Source organism: Micropterus salmoides, unplaced genomic scaffold (assembly GCF_014851395.1).
Source record: "Micropterus salmoides isolate LMB-PRFRI ecotype aquatic unplaced genomic scaffold, ASM1485139v1 Ms_hic_scaffold_4, whole genome shotgun sequence".
NCBI classification, from domain to species: Eukaryota; Metazoa; Chordata; class Actinopteri; order Centrarchiformes; family Centrarchidae; genus Micropterus; species Micropterus salmoides.
Genome location: NW_024043372.1, coordinates 409,703 through 431,290, shown reverse-complemented (window position 1 = coordinate 431,290; position 21,588 = coordinate 409,703). Strand labels below are relative to the sequence as shown.

The 21,588-nt window shown below is 47.1% G+C and overlaps 1 protein-coding gene across 1 annotated transcript; it reads left to right on the top strand.

Moving 5' to 3' along the window:
- Positions 1-1,750: 1,750 nt before the first annotated feature.
- Positions 1,751-15,842, top strand: zgc:77375 (uncharacterized protein LOC402927 homolog). The gene is made up of 9 exons (XM_038697794.1): positions 1,751-1,840; positions 3,366-3,557; positions 5,789-5,901; positions 8,194-8,287; positions 9,029-9,062; positions 9,440-9,614; positions 9,778-9,954; positions 11,243-11,423; positions 14,385-15,842. The coding sequence occupies exons 1-9, from the start codon at positions 1,766-1,768 to the stop codon at positions 14,580-14,582; spliced, it is 1,239 nt and encodes a 412-aa protein (XP_038553722.1). The 5' UTR covers positions 1,751-1,765; the 3' UTR covers positions 14,583-15,842.
- Positions 15,843-21,588: the final 5,746 nt, after the last annotated feature.

Below are 21,588 nucleotides of genomic sequence, written 5' to 3'. Positions count from 1 at the left end.
GTTTGTGGTTCTTGTCGTGTTTTCTTGGTTCCACAGGTTGTAAGAGGTTCTTCAGTGGTCAGTTTGTGGTGTGACAGAGGTCAACAGGTGAATGGATCAGAACGGGCCGACAGCGGGAGGTGGAACCTCGCCACCTCTGTGTTTGTCCGTTACATTATTGATTTCACTCCTCCCGGTTTTATATTTAGTTGTTAGTTGTGTCTGTGTTGACGGGAAACTGTCCTCCACGCGTTCACCTCCTCAGCTCGTCTGTCCTCCTCAGGGTTCATCTGCTCTCATGTGGTTTCAATCTGGCAGCTGATTGGTTGATTGGAGGCAGCAGCATTCTGCAGCACGTGATTGGCTGATTAATGACTCAACGCTGCATGTGATGTCATGTGAGGCGCAAACTGCTGTCAGCCGCATTTAATAAGTGTGTGTTTCTCTGTGTGTGTGTGTGTGTTTGTGTGTGTGTGTGTGTGTTTCTGTGTTTCTGTGTGTGTGTGTGTGTGTGTGTTTCTGTGTGTGTGTGTGTGTGTGTGTGTGTGTTTCTGTGTTTGTGTGTGTGTGTGTGTTTCTGTGTTTCTGTGTGTGTGTGTGTGTGTGTGTTTCTGTGTTTGTGTGTGTGTGTGTTTCTGTGTGTGTGTTTCTGTGTGTGTGTTTCTGTGTGTGTGTGTGTGTGTGTGTGTTTCTGTGTGTGTGTGTGTGTGTGTGTGTTTCTCTTTGTGTGTTTCTGTGTGTGTGTGTGTTTCTCTTTGTGTGTGTGTGTGTGTGTGTGTGTGTGTTTCTCTTTGTGTGTTTCTGTGTGTGTGTGTGTTTCTCTTTGTGTGTGTCTGTGTGTGTGTGTGTTTCTCTTTGTGTGTGTGTGCTGACCCGGGTCGGCCCAGGTGCGCCCGGGTCAGCAGGTGAACCTGTAAACTGAATGAGGAAGTGGCGTCCTCACTGAGTGTTTCCTTTTATTGTTCTGCTGCTGGAGTTAACTCGACTGGTTGAAAAAACAAACGAGTAAAACAACGAAGTGGATTTTTAAAATGTATTCAGCCAATCAGGAGAAGGGCAGAGGGGCGGGGCGTCACAGGGCCAATGAGACGGATCGTAGCAACGTGAAACATTGATCGTTGTTTTTATCGTTGTATTGTCTGACTCAGGACGAGTTCAGCCCCGACAAAACGTACTTAAACATTTATTTAAACGGAGACGCCTTGAACACCCCGTAGGTACACAGCTCATCGCCTTTTCAGAACGCAGTGTTTACATACAGGTCACTGCTGATTGGCTAACACCTCTGACACGCCCACCAAACAGGAGATAAACATACCTTAGAGCACGTTCGCATCGTTTCACTGCAGCAAACCTGGTAAAACGTTTTCGAACTGAACACGTCTGTCAGGTGGTGGGAGGGGCTTATCTGAGAAGGTTGTTTCTTGTTTCCTGCACTCTGTGATCAGCTGTTCACACTGTTGTTGTTGTTTTTCAGCTGGTGGTAGTAAAAATCAGCTGACTGTTGGAATCCTGCTGCTGTGTGCTGATTGGCTGCTGAATGCACAGTTTCAGTTGTCATGGTGATTCTCAGAGACTGCGTGGCATCATGTGATTCACTGATTGATAAATTAATGAATTAATGTGTCAGACTGACGTCACTGTGAAGCCAAGCAGGGCAGCAGTGATCATGGGGGATGATGAGTGTGTATAGACATTTTAATGTGTTGGAGGCTCCTCCCCCTGATGACATCACTGCTCTGTCAGCATAAAGCAGCAGCCTCGCCTCCGGCAGACAGACGGCATCATGTGGTGTCGAGGTTTCCTGCAGCAGATGGTCAGATCCACCAGATCCTTCCGATCCACGTCCAGCAGCAGCCGGGTCAGTGTCTGTGTGTGTGTTGGCCTGTGTGTTTTGTGGGGACCTGATTTCACACTACGTTACAGGGACGTTCCTGTCTGTCCTCCTGAGAGACGGTTCAGCTGCTCGTCGTCTTCTTTAAACTTGTTTGACTTTAAGAACAAAGTTCCTTTATTCTAAAGAATGAGGATGGCAGGAAGAATATTGACGAAGAGGACTGCAAGTATTGATGTTCTGTCATTGTTGAGAGTTCTTTAAATAAGAAAACGGATGTTTTGAGTTAATTTCTGATACTGTGATTTATAAAATAGGATATTCTACTCCTCCTTGGTTCTGCGTCTCTAAGGCGCTGAAAGTAGATGTTTGAGAGGACATGTGGATGCGCTTCACATTATTAATGTAAACCATGTGTTGGTCCTCGTGTTGTTGGAAAGTCAACTAGAGTAAAGGAAAATAAATTAAAAGTTAAACTGAACAGATTATCTCTGTGGGTGCTTCTTGAAGTGTGAGTGTGTTGTTGGCTTCCAACCTGACTCCAGGTGGCTCCTTAGAAAAGTTTGTTAACCACTTCAGTCATTTAATTTACAACAAAATTCAAGTTAGTTTGTTGCCGCTGATCCCCATGCAGAGTTTGTAATGACTGAAACGCCGTCACGGTCCAACGTGCTCAAAGTCACAATAAGACAACTAGAGACAGGACACCGTCCAACATCCCAGAAAAAGGAAAATGTTTTTAAGATGCTGACCAGAGAATATTGGAGGCTGAAACGTCTTTAATGTCTTCGTCTTGTGACTTCTGTCGGTGTATCTGTGACATCATGACGCATCGATAGACTTGTTTGAGTATTGGTGTTTAGAAGGTCAAAGAGAACTCTCAGGTTTTGGGTTTTCATATAAATTCAGATTTTTTAATTTAAAAAGATGTTTGTTTATAGAATAAGTATTGTTATTTTGTATGTGTGTAAAGTTATTGATTTTCCGTCAGACTCCACGTTTTGTTACGGATAGACGTAATTCCTTAATAAACTAAAAGGTTTTACAGGTTTTTAGTAACACTGTGGATGTTTTTGTCCTGAAACGTGTGAAATATCAGATTTAAAGGGTTATTTCAAACATCTCTCTTCCCTGTTATGTTATTTTATTGTATTTATCCAGGTTTGATTTAATAAAAGTGGATTTTCACTCAGCAGAACTTGGAAGACGAGTTCTGAACTATTCAGTGTACTTAATGCAGTAAACTTGTCTGTTTGGGTTGAGACCCACTACATTCAGGTATTAACCATATTGTGTATATATTATTGCAATAATAATTATTATAATCATCTACTTTGAATTCTCTTTGGGCTGTCTCACCCGTCTGTCTCTCACCCGCCTGTCTCACCCGCCTGTCTCACCCGCCTGTCTCACCCATCTGTCTCTCACCCGCCTGTCTCACCCACCTGTCTCACCTGCCTGTCTCACCCGTCTGTCTCTCGCCCGCCTGTCTCACCCGTCTGTCTCTCGCCCGTCTGTCTCACCCGTCTGTCTCACCCGCCTGTCTCATCAGGCGGGCATCCTCTTTGATGTGGACGGCGTCCTGCTGCGTGGCGGCTCGGTGATTCCGGCCGCTCGACGTGCTTTCCGGAAGCTTCTGGACCGAAACAACAACTTCTTGTTTCCTGTCGTCTTTGTTACCAACGCAGGAAACTGTCACAGACATCACAAGGCCCAGCAGCTGTCTCACCTGCTCGATGTCCAGGTAGGACAGGCCGCTCAGAGACACAGACGGGTGTTCTGTGTTCATATCTGCTCCTTTGTTTTCAGGCTAGAACTATGATTTAAAGTGATCGCGTGATCAAAACTCACCTGTCGGTTCTACATGCCAATGAAAAAACATGAACTTCACGTCTTCCTTCATACTGGATCGGTGTCCTCTGGGTGATATTTTCAGTTTAAAGCCATGTGATGCACTTTTATATAAGTTATAATAATCAGCCAGTTTATTTTGAGTATTACAACAGTACAGGTAATGTGTTAGTACACGATAACATGCCAGAATGTCTTTTATTTCCAAGGTGAGATTCAACAGACCCAGATGTTAGACGTTAGCAAGAATCAAGCAGAAAAAGAAAATATAGAAAAAACTACAACATAAAAATAGGGATTATCATAATCCATTCCTAGTCCTGTATTTCTTTGTCTCTATCAAGACTTCAAAGTAGTCCACAAGCAGCTACAGACTCTATAAAGATCTTGGGCGGATCCCCTGGTTGAGTACTTCTCAAGCTTTAAATGCACCATCACATCCCCATCACAGCGCCTGTGTGCAGAGGGGGAGCTGATGCCCAGTTAAATAAGGTGATAAAAAGGCTATGTGTGTGACTGGGTAACAGAGACCGCCACCGCCAGAGACCTCAGAGACTGCAGGGTCAGGGCTGATTTCATTGTTTCGAACAGAACCGTACCAATGTTGGACACGACCAGAACATATGACGGAGGGTGACTGGAGTTTGATGGCTTCGGGAGCAAGTTGGATCTGCATCTGGATAAATCCTGGCCAGCTTAATCCTACAGATGGAGCCTGTGCTCAGAATGAAACGGGGACCATAATCAAAGTGAGGCCCTCTCAGTGGGGTTATTAGTGAGGCACTGTTCACTGAGCGCACATACTAAAGAAGCCAAGGACACCAGGTGGGTGGTGTTGTTCCACAAGGACACAGTCTCTTTCATTGATTACGCCTCCTATGACTCCTCAGTCTGGTCATGAGCAAACTCTTGTGGATTTTATGTCCTGAGATTTTACCAAAGTAAATAGGAATAGAGATTCTATGGTCATGGTAAAGTATTAGGTCATCTGCATATGGACAGATTGTGGGTTGTGGGGATTGAGGGCTCGGCGGACAGCCTTGTCCCTCTACATATAGAGAAACAAATCTGTTAGTATGGACAGAGGCCTGAGGTGAAGCATAGGTCAGGAACCCTCTCCAGAGAGGTGAAAATATACTCGTACTCAATCCAATCGAATGCCTTGTGGGCATCTAAAGAGAGTAGAACCTCTGCTGTCGGTGGGGTTTCAGGAGAGTACAGAACATTGAACAGCCTGCGCGTGTATTACCAAAAAGCTGCCACCCCCTAACAAAGCAGGTCTGGTCTTTATGCATAACTAACTCCGGTCTACAAGCTGGTCTCAGCAGAGCAGGCTCACAGGCTGAATCACTCACACATCAGAGGGTCTTCCTGAGAAGGATCGTGGCCTCCAAAGCCTCGGCATACACACTCTTTAGACGGGGAGATCATGAAAAACTCATCATCGTCTGGCCCTGTAGCTCTTCATCTGTTAAGTTGCCTGATCAGTTTCAGCTGCTGAGATCCTGCTATCAAGATCTGTCCTTTCTCGTGGTTTAATAGGTTTGACCAGGTTTTGATTTCTTTGATTTAACTGTCGATGGGAACCACCCTGCCTTTCGAATTGTTTGGTGCTAAAGGGGGGCGGTCGGTGTTCAGCATGACACTTAAGCCAAGTTCACACTACATGATTTTAAGCCTGATTTGCCGGTTGGCGAGCTCGGCGATCATCAGGCTGTGATCAGGGGATAAATCAGCAAATGATTGACGGTTGTTATGTGAGAACTATTCAACAACACATCAAAACAGCTCCCCGACACATTGCTGACACATCGCCAACGCCAGCCAGATATCTAGCATGCCAAATATCTGGAGGAGTCGGCCGACTCCACATCCAGCCAATGAGAGCAGGCAGCTACTTTCTCACTACTAAACCCTTTTTACTCACCTCCAGCTCTCTCTGTAGCTCAGACCATCCCTGATAAGAGTCGCTGTCAAGGACAAATAAATGACTTTGATTCCTTAATGATATAAAATTTTTTAATGTATTTTGTTTTGTTTTGCGTTTCATAGAAGATCATTAGAATTGTTTTGCTGTGCTGTGATTGGTTGTCAGTCATGTGACCCCTCTCTCTCTTTCTGTAGATCGCCCCGGAGCAGGTGGTTCTTTCCCACAGTCCTTTGGGAATGTTGAGGAGCTTCCATGATAAATGTGTCCTGGTGTCTGGACAGGGACCAGTGGTGGACATCGCCAACACGTATCCTTCACCTTCGCTCATCAGCGCATCAAAACATTGATCATGTTGTTCTGTTGCTAAAACGAATTACTAAATTAAAGGTTCAATGTGTAATATTTCTGAGGATCTATCAACAGAAATGCAATATAAGATCCATAACTATGTTTTCAGTGGTATGTAAAGACCTTACATAATGAACCGTTATGTTTTTATTAACTTAGACTGAGACATTTATATCTGCATAACCGCAGGCACCCCCTACTATAGAGGTCGCTATATTTTGTCGTCATGTTTCTACCATAGCCGACAACGAACAAACAGCGCTACAGAGCGTGTTTCGTCATGACGGCATTCTTCTTCTACTTGTGTAATTCCAGCAGTGTAGATGCCCATCACTACATTGAATACGTCCGTAGAAGAAGAACAGGAAATAATAAAAATAATAATAATAATAAACAGCCTCTGTGTAGTCTTCTGGTTTATTAGAGGTAAGAAGAGAAGTGACATTTGGACAAATGAACGAGCACACGTGTTATTTAGCACGAGAGCCGACAGCCTGTGGATCTTTATACCATGAAGCCAAACTGCACAGATACAGACAGCTGATAGCAGAAATAAAGGATGTGAATTTTCCTAGATGGAAGGCTATAACGTGGGACAGATGTTTTCAAAGCAGAGCTGAAGTTGTCTGTTTTCTGCTGGACAGGTAATTAACTTAAGTTTGTCAGACTTTAGCAATGCAAATGAAAGCTGTTGTTTGATAGCTTTAGCTTGAAGCTGGCCATAATTGCCAAGAGTGGTGAGGTGTTTCCCCTGTCAATATGTAGTTACATTAATTTCATGTCGCCTACTTATTCTCCAGCCTGTGGGTTGGCTTCACCGGTTAGCTTAGAGCATGGAAGCATCAGCCAGCTAAACTTTTACTGCCCTGGAACAAAAATCATGTAAGGTTAGTTGGATTGGTTTATTCTCCAGTGTTGGCTTTGGCTTGTGGTGTAAAATATGTAGTTGGATTAATTTTATGAAGTGACTCTCTCTCCAGAGCTCTGTTTTGGCTTTGTCAGTTACGTTCGTGAGACAATCGGCCGATCACTAATTGGCAATAAAACGGATGCTGGAAGCATCGAAGCACAGATCAGGCAGCTAAACTTTTACTGCGCTGGTAGAAAAAATATGTTGTTGGATTGTAATTTAATGTAGTTCTTCTCCAGCGCTCTGTTATGGCTTTGTTAGGTCGACATAAATGTGTTACCTTCCTGAGACAGATGATGAATATTATTAGTAATGAAACAGTAACAGCAGGGAAGCTCAGATCAGCAGCTAAACTTCACATTTTAATGCCCTGGTGGAAAACATGTATTTCTTTTTACTGCTAATGGTGATATGTAACAGTCCATATGTTTTTTTGGATATTGCTTCCCACTGTGCACACAAATGTGTAATTTGTACTTTCACATGCTAAATGCTCATTAAAAATGTTGCACCGTTTTACCACAAGCTGAAATTATGGCTGTTAGTACTACTTTGTGTTTCTGTTGTACTTCAAAAAATTTAAAAAGACATTTCGGTAAGATTTGCAGATTGCTTATCTAATTAAACAAAGTGAGAGGAGCCTTGATTCTCACCTGACTATGCCTTTGTAAACTTATGTGGTTTATAATGGACTGTGGTGCAGAAACTGTGAGGCTCACATTGTCCTGGTATCTGTCAGTGGTCATACTGGATGTACTAGATGTGATAGTGTTTGAGATGTTCTTCATTTACTTTGGTATGTTAGTCCAGATGAGCAAACCCTCCCAAGATGTAAAATAATGTATTACAGGAGTATGAGACATCATGTAGCACTTCATTTCTTCACGTGGCTGCTGTTAATTAATGAACAAGTAACAATAATATTCAACAAAACATTTGGTTTTACTGAATTATTAAGTAAATTCTTAATATAACTATCTAAAGAAACCTGATTTCTTGACTGGCAAACTCACTGCTATCTCACAGAGGACATCTTTGTCCTGTTTCAGGCACTGTAGCTATAATACTCGCTTGGATAGGGGAGGGGGGTGCAATTCGCAACCCTCACCACTAGATGTCACTAAAACTTACACACTGAACCTTTAAAATAATTTGTCAGAGTTTATGCAGAAGCCAGTATTTGAAATGATGAGTAAAAACAACTTTCTTTTTACTGACTGAATCAGAATCTTCTTATTAACCAACATATTTACATATACGGCTCGAAACTCTTCATTTATGGAAAAATAAATAAATGAAGGATGTATCTGAGACCGTTTGAAGTCTTGACCGCGTCGTCAGTTTGGGTTTTCAAAAGGTCGTGAGCATCGAGCAGCTCAGAGAACATTACCCCCTGCTGGACATGGTGGACCACAACAGGAGACCCAAACTACCTGTGAGTGTTGTACCTGTGACAGGTGACCTCAGGACTCCGTTCTATAAAAATATAGAGAGCCCAAGTCACTCGCTTCCGCTTCCGGCCCATGGGACCTTATTTCAGGAAAAATATGGACGGAAGTCAAGGCAAGAGACAACTTGTTTTTATATCCTGTTAGATGTGAACCCTGAGTTACACACATGATGTTGGTCAATTTAAAATATAATTTTGCAAGTCAAGAAAGTCGTAGTTTGTCGTAAAACAGTAAAGTTACATATCGTTTTGTGTGAAACCCGTTCAATGAACTACAGCTCTCGTCTCGCACAATATACGTCACCTAAGCTAACGTTCACGGCTTGCTTGCTACTAGCTAGATAACGTAGCTATGTTCGATGCAGAACTATATCTCACCTGATGTGTTTAATCGAACGACTGTCCTTTTATCACATCATCCTCTCATGTAAGTGTTTTGACGTTAGCTTAAGTCATTGACAGAAAAAGTTACGATGGTACATACGTGACTTTTGAAGTGAAATGCGCTGCCAGCCAATGACAGGAAGGAGGTCTGGAGATTCGGTCCATTACTCTTTGATGATGTCAGTTTCGTCTTCTTCATGGAAACGAACACTAACTGCGACCTGTCTCGTGGCGTGGAGGCTCCACCTGCACAAAGAGAGCTTTGTTTCTAATGGTTTTATATGTGATGATGTTGTAAAGATGCAGCAGCTCGGTCATCTCACAGTGTTTCCTCTGTTGCAGTCATCTCCTCTGCAGACTCCTCCCCAAATAGAAGGTAACACGCAACTACACAGGAAATGCACAACAAAACGACACAACACCACACTGCTTTTTTCTCTTTTCTTCTTATCTTTGTGTTCCGTGTTTGTGATGCTTTCACAAACATACGATCACATCCGAGTCCAGACGTTCTTTAACAACAAACCAATGAAAGTTCTTAAGAGGGAAAAAACATTATTTGAAGAAGAAGCTATTCTGTATCAGGCCACTCTTGAAGCCTCTCTCTCAGTAAAAGAAAGCAAATAAAAAAAATTCTAAAAAACATATAAATGGGTTTTAAAAGAGGAAACTAAAGATAAATAAAACAGATGACAGGCAGACGGATCAATAAATCTATCTGTTGACTTCTTCTCACTTCCTGCGTTGGCATAGCGATCATCCTGTTTGGCGAGCCAATCAGATGGGAGACTAACCTGCAGCTGCTGATCGACGTGCTCCTGACCAATGGGAGTCCGGGTTGTGTGTACGACCCTCAGCTGTCGGCCCAGCTGCCGGTCCTCGCCTGCAACATGGACCTGATGTGGATGGCAGAGGCGCCATCACCACGGTAACCAACATGCCACAGAAAGTCAGTTCAATACACCCGTCCAAATATAAGCTGAGTTCACTGAAGCAGTAAAAGGGTTTTACTGTGATCCCCAATCTCCCTCCAGGCAGGACGATGGTATGTGGTCATGTTGATCAGTTCTGATCCTGCTGTGTTGCCGTAGGTTTGGTCACGGGATGTTCCTGCTGTGTCTGGAGTCTGTCTACAGGAAGCTGACGGGTCAAGAGCTTCAGTACCAGGCGCTACTGGGAAAACCCAGTCTGCTAACATACCAGTACGCCGAGCACCTGCTGAGTCTGCAGAACCACAACCACAAGCTAACCACCATCTACGCTGTCGGGTAACCAAACTGTCCATAACACCTTCTACGCTGTCGGGTAACCAAACTGTACACAACACCTTCTATGCTGTAGAGTAATCAAACTGTCCAGAACGCCTTCTATACTGTCGGGTAACCATACTGTCCATAACACCTTCTACGCTGTCGCGTAACCATACTGTCCACAACACCTTCTACGCTGTCGCGTAACCATACTGTCCACAACACCGTCTATGCTGTTGCGTAACCATACTGTCCACAACACCGTCTATGCTGTCGGGTAATCAAACTGTCCACAACACCGTCTATGCTGTCGGGTAACCAAACAGTCCATAACACCTTCTACCAAACTGTCCACAACACCTTCTAAGCTGTTGCGTAACCATACTGTCCACAACACCTTCTACGCTGTCGCGTAACCATACTGTCCACAACACCTTCTATACTGTCGCGTAACCAAACTGTCCACAACACCGTCTATGCTGTCGGGTAATCAAACTGTCCACAACACCGTCTATGCTGTCGCGTAACCATACTGTCCACAACACATTCTACACTGTCGCTTAACCATACTGTCCACAACACCTTCTACGCTGTCGCGTAACCATACTGTCCACAACACCTTCTACGCTGTCGCGTAACCATACTGTCCACAACACCTTCTACGCTGTCGCGTAACCATACTGTCCACAACACCTTCTATACTGTCGCGTAACCAAACTGTCCACAACACCGTCTATGCTGTCGGGTAATCAAACTGTCCACAACACCGTCTATGGTGTCGGGTAACCAAACAGTCCATAACACATTCTAAGCTGTTGCGTAACCATACTGTCCACAACACCTTCTACGCTGTCGCGTAACCATACTGTCCACAACACCTTCTACCAAACTGTCCACAACGCCTTCTGTACTGTTGCGTAACCAAACTGTCCACAACGCCTTCTATACTGTCGCGTAACCAAACTGTCCACAACACCGTCTATGCTGTCGGGTAATCAAACTGTCCACAACACCGTCTATGCTGTCGCGTAACCATACTGTCCACAACACCGTCTATGCTGTCGGGTAATAAAACTGTCCACAACACCGTCTATGCTGTCGCGTAACCATACTGTCCACAACACCGTCTATGCTGTCGGGTAATAAAACTGTCCACAACACCGTCTATGCTGTTGTGTAACCATACTGTCCACAACACATTCTACGCTGTCGCTTAACCATACTGTCTACAACGCCTTCTATGCTGTCCTGTAACCACCCTGTCTACACTGTTGGGTCTCTGAACTGTCTTCTTCTTCTTGCCTAGGGACAACCTGATGACAGATATATATGGTGCTAACCTGTACAACCGGTACCTTACTCAGCAGCACGCCGCCATGACGAGCACTACTAAGCTTGTTGCCCATGGAACAGGGAGTCAGGTGACGATGGCAATGCCGGAGGAGGAGCTAATCTCTGCTGCTGCAGCACAGTGTCGCTCCATATTGGTAAAGACAGACCACAGTTTAACGAGTTGAAAGGATATTTATTACAACTCTTATTTATATAGTTTTATCCATCACGGTACATTTGTCATTTCACAACATTGGGTTGCATAAGGAGTTTGTAGTTCCCTTTATGGTGCTCACAAAGAGCAAACATTATATAAAAAAATATAAAATGTTACACAGAAATAAAACTGTTGTACATGGTGCAGTGCTCAGGATGAATTTAGGAGCCTCAGAGTCTAACACAGTAATACTAACATTGTACTCACCAATCTTATCTAACATCTGCCTACATTGTGACGTCACTTTGGATAAAAGCGTCCAAATGAGTAAATGTAAATGACATCACAGTGGCATCATTAGTGATGAGTTGATGAGTCGGGACCACAGACTATAGAGGCAACTAGTATAAAAGAAATGGACGTAGTCATCGTGACGTCACCCGTTGGTTTGTGGACTGCCGTTTTGAAGCCTCGAGTTTGGCCGATAGGGCGCCGCCATGTTGAGTTTGACCAACATATTTGGACGAGATGGCGGAGCTAACGGCCATGTGTGGAGCTAGCTAGCTTGCTTATCTACAGTAGGTGCACCTGTAATTTACGTTTACTGTCATTTTACCAGGGCTGATAACTTTGTCTAGTGAACAGCAGTCTTAAAACTAAAGAAAGTGAACAGCTGACTCCTAATAAGCTTTTTCAACAGCGCTGGTTAAATTTACACAGTGCCGTTAGCTCCGCCATGTTGAGTTTGACCAACATATTTGGACGAGATGGCGGAGCTAACGGCCATGTGTGGAGCTAGCTAGCTTGCTTATCTACAGTAGGTGCACCTGTAATTTACGTTTACTGTCATTTTACCAGGGCTGATAACTTTGTCTAGTGAACAGCAGTCTTAAAACTAAAGAAAGTGAACAGCTGACTCCTAATAAGCTTTTTCAACAGCGCTGGTTAAATTTACACAGTGCCATGGGTACGAGTCGGCTCTAGCCTGATTGACAGGTCACAGTGGTAACGACTTGTCAATCATAGATAATCCCACTCTGAAGCATACTCTGCTTTATGGTCTATTTTAAAATAAATGGGACCATAATTTACTAAATGAACATCATCTTGTATTGAAGGAGATATGAAACTTGAGACCATAAACTCATTAGGAAAATGTTTACTGAGGGAATCAGCTGAGAAGTAGCCTAATTTTGCCATTATTTCTAATGGAGCCGGACTTCTTTTTGCAACCAGAAGAGTCGCCCCCTGCCGGCTGTTTAACAGAATGCAGGTTTCAGGGACTTACTGTTTGCATCAGATCGCTGACTGGAAGCTTCCCGCTTAGTCGGGACGGGGGTTGATTCGTCAGCACGGGGTTGATGAGTCGGGACGGGGGTTAATGGGTCGGGACGGGTTGATGGGTCGGGGCGGGCGTTGATGAGTCGGGATGGGGGTTAATGGGTCGGGACGGGGTTGATGCGTCGGGACGAGTTTGAGGTGTCGGGACGGGGGTTGATGCGTCGGGACGGGGGTTGATGCGTCGGGACAGGGGTTGATGAGTCGGGACGGGGGTTGATGCGTCGGGACGGGGTTGATGCGTCAGGACGGGGTTGATGCGTCGGGACGAGTTTGAGGTGTCGGGACGGCGGTTGATGAGTTGGGACGGGGTTGATGCGTCGGGACGGGGTTGATGCGTCGGGACGGGGGTTGATGAGTTGGGACGGGGGTTGATGAGTCGGGACGGGGTTGATGCGTCGGGAAGTTTTCAGCCACATCTCATGGTCTTCCTCAATTTACTGTAGATACAACATATAACCAATGACGACGCAGGATAGTATCATAGTGTAAAACTTTTGTATTAAACTAAAGATTTGTTAATTTAATTAATTATGACAGAAGGTGAATTTCCAGCTGTAGTGTGCTGCTTCGAGACTGCTGAGAAGTAGCCTAATTTTGCCATTATTTCTAATGGAGCCGGACTTCTTTTTGCAACCAGAAGAGTCGCCCCCTGCCGGCTGTTTAACAGAATGCAGGTTTCAGGGACTTACTGTTTGCATCAGATCGCTGACTGGAAGCTTCCCGCTTAGTCGGGACGGGGGTTGATTCGTCAGCACGGGGTTGATGAGTCGGGACGGGGGTTAATGGGTCGGGACGGGTTGATGGGTCGGGGCGGGCGTTGATGAGTCGGGATGGGGGTTAATGGGTCGGGACGGGGTTGATGCGTCGGGACGAGTTTGAGGTGTCGGGACGGGGGTTGATGCGTCGGGACGGGGGTTGATGCGTCGGGACAGGGGTTGATGAGTCGGGACGGGGGTTGATGCGTCGGGACGGGGTTGATGCGTCAGGACGGGGTTGATGCGTCGGGACGAGTTTGAGGTGTCGGGACGGCGGTTGATGAGTTGGGACGGGGTTGATGCGTCGGGACGGGGTTGATGCGTCGGGACGGGGGTTGATGAGTCGGGATGGGGGTTAATGGGTCGGGACGGGGTTGATGCGTCGGGACGGGGTTGATGCGTCGGGACGAGTTTGAGGTGTTGGGACGGGGGTTGATGCGTCGGGACGGGGTTGATACGTCGGGATGAGTTTGATGCGTCGGGACGGGGTTGATGAGTCGGGACGGGGTTGATGAGTCGGGACGGGGGTTGATGAGTCGGGACGGGGGTTGATGAGTTGGGACGGGGGTTGATGAGTCGGGATGGGGGTTGATGAGTTGGGACGGGGGTTGATGAGTCGGGACGGGGTTGATGCGTCGGGAAGTTTTCAGCCACATCTCATGGTCTTCCTCAATTTACTGTAGATACAACATATAACCAATGACGACGCAGGATAGTATCATAGTGTAAAACTTTTGTATTAAACTAAAGATTTGTTAATTTAATTAATTATGACAGAAGGTGAATTTCCAGCTGTAGTGTGCTGCTTCGAGACCCTCCTTCCTAATAAAGTCACTAACACAGAGTTGTCCACCCGTCCTCAGGTGTGCACAGGTGTCTATAACCCTCACTCCCCGTTGCCTAGCGACCAAAGTGGCACATTCATGGAGACGGTGTTCCACGGTCACAGAGACTTGGTTCTGGATCCAGACCTGGTGGAGCCGAGTCATGTGGTGGAGGACGTGGAGGCCGCCGTCGACGTGCTGCTTCAGCAGGAGAGCGCCGTCACCTCTGACACCTGACCTCTTGGCCTCTGACCCTCACACAGACACTACATGAGTTTGTTTGGGAGACTCTCGATGGACTGCTAGGACCTGCAGGGTCACGTGACCAACGGAGACAGCTGAAGGCTTAAATTTGCTAATTTCCTGTAGCGTTGTTAGCTACCTGTATCATTAGCTGGTAATCAGAGAAGAAGAAGAAAACACACCTGTAGAACATTAGTGAAACTCTGTTTAGCATAAAGAATACACAGTCGCAGGAAAAAGAATGTGAACCCTTTGGAATCACCTGGATTTCTGCATAAATGGTCATAAAATGTGATCTGATCTTCATCTAAGTCACAACAACAGACAAACACAGTCTGCTTGAACGAACTCCTCACAAACAATTATATGTTTTCATGTTTTTATTGAACACACTGAGTGAACATTATTATTAAAGCGTGGAAAAAGTATCTCAGGGAAACACTGGTGCGTCACAGTGAGCCCGGGTCTCTCACACCAAAGGTATGTGTCTTAAATTCTGTGCCATCACCGCCCTGCTAACGCTCCTATTTATCTTGAATGATCACAAAGATGTAATAACTAGTTTATGACAGACTAAAATTTTTAATAAACATTTATAAGTGTTATATGTTTTAGTGGAGTCTGCTGCAGATTATTATTGCTCATAACATAAACAGCTGTAATAATATAAAATATGTCTTCACAGAAGAAAGTATAAGACTTTTGTTCTTATATCTGCTTACAGTGACATTATAGTGTGTTATTAACCGTTTGTTACTTATTATAACCCGGGACGCAAAGTGACATCAGTCTCAACAGCGTGTGCTCTGTTAGATAACGCTGCGATCGCTCATACAGCTAAGCGGTCAGCTGACGGTAAACATACTAACAGATTAGCTCGCTAACGGTAGTGCAAGCTTGGCCCCCGCACTGGTCACATGACCTTCACCTCTCAGCTGTCTTGAAACACACCTGTGAACACCTGAATGTGGAGTGACCTCTGACCTCAGACTGTAAGGGTTTAACCCTTAAACTATGGATGAACGCTTAGAAAACTAATGACCTCACTAATGTTTGCTGGTGCTGTGAGCTGATTTATGTCAGACATTAACGTCTGTGTAATGTTATGATTTCATATATGGATTGTAAACGTCTGAAGGCTTTTATATTTTATATACAGGACTGTTTAAAGAATCCGATCTGTCAGTGTGCTGTTAAAGGAAATTTTTAATTGTGTTTAAGAGCAACTTTGCAATAAAACATCAAATGTGAAAATATAGGTGTCCTTTTCTCCATTGCATTTACATTCCTCTCATGTCTCTATTTTGTTTACATTACATTTACATTTATTCATTTAGCTGACGCTTTGATCCAACGCTACTTACAGCTGCTGTACGTCAAAGGTCGCACACCTCTGGAGCAATGACGGTTTAAGTGTGTTGCTCAGGGACACATTGGTGGGGGCCACGATGAACGGAGGTCAGGATGAAGAGAGGCAACGATGAACGGAGGTCAGGATGAAGAGGCCGTGATGAACGGAGGTCAGGATGAAGAGAGGCCGTGATGAACGGAGGTCAGGATGAAGAGAGGCAACGATGAACGGAGGTCAGGATGAAGAGAGGGCAGGATGAACGGAGGTCAGGATGAAGAGAGGCAGGATGAACAGAGGCCATGATGAAGGGAAGTCAGGATGAAGAGAGGCCACAATAAAGGGAAGTCAGGATGAAGAGAGGGCAGGATGAACGGAGGTCAGGATGAAGGGGGCCACGATGAAGGGAAGTCAGGATGAAGGGAGGCAGGATGAAGAGAGGCAACGATGAACGGAGGTCAGAATGAAGAGAGGCCGTGATGAACGGAGGTCAGGATGAAGAGAGGCCGTGATGAACGGAGGTCAGGATGAAGAGAGGCAGGATGAAGAGAGGCCATGATGAAGGGAAGTCAGGATGAAGGGAAGTCAGGATGAAGAGAGGGCAGGATGAACGGAGGTCAGGATGAAGAGAGGCAGGATGAAGAGAGGCCATGATGAAGGGAAGTCAGGATGAAGAGAGGCCACGATGAAGGGAAGTCAGGATGAAGAGAGGGCAGGATGAAGGGAGGCCAGGATGAAAACAGGCCACAATGAAGGGAGGTAAGGATGAAGAGAGGGCAGGATGAAGAGAGGTAAGCATGAAAGGAGGACAGGATGAAGAGAGGTCAGGATGAAGAGAGGGCAGGATGAAGAGAGGCCACGATGAACGGAGGTCAGGATGAACGGAGGCTACGATAAAGAGAGGTCAGGATGAAGAGAGGTAAGGATGAAAGGAGGACAGGATGAAGAGAGGTCAGGATGAAGAGAGGTCAGGATGAAGAGAGGCCAGGATGAACGGAGGTCAGGATGAACGGAGGCTACGATAAAGAGAGGTAAGGATGAAGAGAGGCCATGATGAAGGGAAGTCAGGATGAAGAGAGGCCACGATAAAGGGAAGTCAGGATGAAGAGAGGGCAGGATGAAGGGAGGCCAGGATGAAGGGAGGTCAGGATGAAGAGAGGCCACGATAAAGGGAAGTCAGGATGAAGAGAGGGCAGGATGAAGGGAGGCCAGGATGAAGGGAGGCCAGGATGAAGGGAGGTCAGGATGAAGAGAGGCAGGATGAAGGGAAGTCAGGATGAAGAGAGGCCACGATGAAGGGAAGTCAGGATGAAGGGAGGACAGGATGAAGAGAGGTCAGGATGAAGAGAGGTCAGGATAAAGAGAGGCCATGATGAACGGAGGTCAGGATGAACGGAGGCTACGATAAAGAGAGGTAAGGATGAAAAGAGGTCAGTGTTAAGGGAGGCCACGATGAAGGGAGGTCAGGATGAAGAGAGGCAGGATGAAGAGAGGCCAGGATGAAGGGAGGCCAGGATGAAGAGAGGCAGGATGAAGAGAGGCCGTGATGAACGGAGGTCAGGATGAAGAGAGGCCGTGATGAACGGAGGTCAGGATGAAGAGAGGCAGGATGAAGAGAGGCCATGATGAAGGGAAGTCAGGATGAAGAGAGGCCACGATAAAGGGAAGTCAGGATGAAGAGAGGGCAGGATGAACGGAGGTCAGGATGAAGGGGGCCACGATGAAGGGAAGTCAGGATGAAGGGAGGCAACGATGAACGGAGGTCAGAATGAAGAGAGGCCGTGATGAACGGAGGTCAGGATGAAGAGAGGCAGGATGAAGAGAGGCCATGATGAAGGGAAGTCAGGATGAAGAGAGGCCACGATAAAGGGAAGTAAGGATGAACGGAGGTCAGGATGAAGAGAGGCCAGGATGAAGAGAGGCCAGGATGAAGGGAGGTCAGGATGAAGGGAAGTCAGGATGAAGGGAAGTCAGGATGAAGAGAGGGCAGGATGAACGGAGGTCAGGATGAAGAGAGGCCATGATGAAGGGAAGTCAGGATGAAGAGAGGCCACGATGAAGGGAGGTAAGGATGAAAGGAGGACAGGATGAAGGGAGGCCAGGATGAAGAGAGGCAGGATGAAGAGAGGCCATGATGAAGGGAGGTCAGGATGAAGGGAGGCCACAATGAACGGAGGCCAGGATGAAGGGAGGTCAGGATGAAGAGAGGCAGGATGAAGAGAGGCCACAATGAACGGAGGTCAGGATGAAGGGAGGCCACAATGAACGGAGGCAAGGATGAAGAGAGGCCAGGATGAAGGGAGGTCAGGATGAAGGGAAGTCAGGATGAAGGGAAGTCAGGATGAAGAGAGGTCAGGATGAACGGAGGTCAGGATGAAGAGAGGCAGGATGAAGAGAGGCCATGATGAAGGGAAGTCAGGATGAAGAGAGGCCACGATGAAGGGAGGTAAGGATGAAAGGAGGACAGGATGAAGGGAGGCCAGGATGAAGAGAGGTCAGGATGAAGAGAGGCCAGGATGAAGGGAGGCCAGGATGAAGAGAGGCAGGATGAAGAGAGGCCATGATGAAGGGAGGTCAGGATGAAGGGAGGCCACAATGAACGGAGGCCAGGATGAAGGGAGGTCAGGATGAAGAGAGGCAGGATGAAGAGAGGCCACAATGAACGGAGGTCAGGATGAAGGGAGGCCACAATGAACGGAGGCCAGGATGAAGAGAGGTAAGGATGAAAAGAGGTCAGTATGAAGGGAGGTCAGGATGAAGAGAGGTCAGGATGAAGGGAGGTCAGGATGAAGAGAGGCCAGGATGAAGAGAGGCCACGATGAACGGAGGCCAGGATGAAGAGAGCAACGATGAACGGAGGTCAGGATGAAGAGAGGCAGGATGAAGGGAGGCCAGGATGAAGAGAGGCCACAATGAAGAGAGGCAGGATGAAGAGAGGCCATGATGAAGGGAAGTCAGGATGAAGAGAGGCAGGATGAAGAGAGGCAGGATAAAGAGAGGCCATGATGAAGGGAAGTCAGGATGAAGAGAGGCAGGATGAAGAGAGGCCGTGATGAAGAGAGGCCAGGATGAAGGGAGGTCAGGATGAAGAGAGGCCGTGATGAAGGGAGGCCAGGATGAAGAGAGGCCACGATGAAGGGAAGTCAGGATGAAGAGAGGGCAGGATGAAGGGAGGCCAGGATGAAGACAGGCCACAATGAAGGGAGGTAAGGATGAAAGGAGGACAGGATGAAGGGAGGCCAGGATGAAGAGAGGCAGGATGGAGGGAGGCCAGGATGAACGGAGGTCAGGATGACGACAGGTCAGGATGAAGGGAAGTCAGGATGAAAAGAGGTCAGTATGAAGGGGGCCACAATGAACGGAGGTCAGGATGAAGAGAGGCAGAATCAACGGAGGTCAGGATGAAGAGAGGTCAGGATGAAGGGAGGCCAGGATGAAGAGAGGCAGAATGAAGGGAGGTCAGGATGAAGGGACGCCAGGATGAAGAGAGGCCACGATAAAGGGAGGCCACGATGAAGAGAGGTCAGGATGAAGAGAGGCCAGGATGAAGAGAGGCCACGATGAAGGGAAGTCAGGATGAAGAGAGGGCAGGATGAAGGGAGGCCAGGATGAAGACAGGCCACAATGAAGGGAGGTAAGGATGAAAGGAGGACGGGATGAAGAGAGGTCAGGATGAAGAGAGGCCACGATGAACGGGGGCTACGATAAAGAGAGGTCAGGATGAAGAGAGGTAAGGATGAAAAGAGGTCAGTGTTAAGGGAGGTGAGGATGAAGGGAGGCCACGATGAAGGGAGGTCAGTATGAAGAGAGGCAGGATGAAGAGAGGCCAGAATGAAGGGAGGCCAGGATGAAGGGAGGCCAGGATGAAGAGAGGCAGGATGGAGGGAGGCCAGGATGAACGGAGGTCAGGATGACGACAGGTCAGGATGAAGGGAAGTCAGGATGAAGGGGGGCCACAATGAACGGAGGTCAGGATGAAGAGAGGCAGAATCAACGGAGGTCAGGATGAAGAGAGGTCAGGATGAAGGGAGGCCAGGATGAAGAGAGGCCACGATAAACGGAGGTCAGGATGAAGAGAGGTAAGGATGAAAAGAGGTCAGTATGAACAGAGGTCAGGATGAAGGGGGGCCACAATGAACGGAGGTCAGGATGAAGAGAGGCAGAATCAACGGAGGTCAGGATGAAGGGAGGCCAGGATGAAGAGAGGCCACGATGAACGGAGGTCAGGATGAAGAGAGGTAAGGATGAAAAGAGGTCAGTGTTAAGGGAGGTGAGGATGAAGGGAGGCCACGATGAACAGAGGTCAGGATGAAGAGAGGCAGAATGAAGGGAGGTCAGGATGAAGGGACGCCAGGATAAAGAGAGGCCACGATAAAGGGAGGCCACAATGAAGAGAGGTCAGGATGAAGAGAGGTCAGGATGAAAGGAGGCCACGATGAAGAGAGGTCAGGATGAAGAAAGGTCAGGATGAAAGGAGGTCAGGATGAAGAGAGGTAGGTTGAAGAGAGGCCAGGATGAAGGGAGGTCAGGATGAAGAGAGGCCATAATGAACAGAGGTCAGGATGAAAAGACGTCAGTATGAATAGAGGCAGAATGAAGCGAGGTCAGGATGAAGAGAGGATGAACGGAGGCAGGATGAAGAGAGGCAGAATGAAGGGAGGTCAGGATGAAGAGAGGCCACAATGAACGGAGGTCAGGATGAAGGGAGGCCACAATGAACGGAGGCCAGGATGAAGAGAGGGCAGGATGAAGAGAGGATGAACGGAGGTCAGGATGAAGAGAGGCAGAATGAAGGGAGGTCAGGATGAAGGGAGGCCACAATGAACGGAGGCCACGATGAAGGGAGGTCAGGATGAAGGGAGGTCAGGATGAAGGGAGGTCAGGATGAACGGAGGTCAGGATGAAGGGAGGCCACGATGAAGGGAGGTCAGGATGAAGAGAGGCCGTGATGAACGGAGGTCAGGATGAAGAGAGGCAGGATGAAGAGAGGCCATGATGAAGGGAAGTCAGGATGAAGAGAGGCCACGATAAAGGGAAGTCAGGATGAAGGGAGGCCAGGATGAAGAGAGGCCAGGATGAAGAGAGGCCAGGATGAAGGGAGGTCAGGATGAAGGGAAGTCAGGATGAAGGGAAGTCAGGATGAAGAGAGGGCAGGATGAACGGAGGTCAGGATGAAGAGAGGCAGGATGAAGAGAGGCCATGATGAAGGGAAGTCAGGATGAAGAGAGGCCACGATGAAGGGAGGTAAGGATGAAAGGAGGACAGGATGAAGGGAGGCCAGGATGAAGAGAGGCCAGGATGAAGAGAGGCCAGGATGAAGGGAGGCCAGGATGAAGAGAGGCAGGATGAAGAGAGGCCATGATGAAGGGAGGTCAGGATGAAGGGAGGCCACAATGAACGGAGGCCAGGATGAAGGGAGGTCAGGATGAAGAGAGGCAGGATGAAGAGAGGCCACAATGAACGGAGGTCAGGATGAAGGGAGGCCACAATGAACGGAGGCCAGGATGAAGAGAGGCCAGGATGAAGGGAGGTCAGGATGAAGGGAAGTCAGGATGAAGGGAAGTCAGGATGAAGAGAGGGCAGGATGAACGGAGGTCAGGATGAAGAGAGGCAGGATGAAGAGAGGCCATGATGAAGGGAAGTCAGGATGAA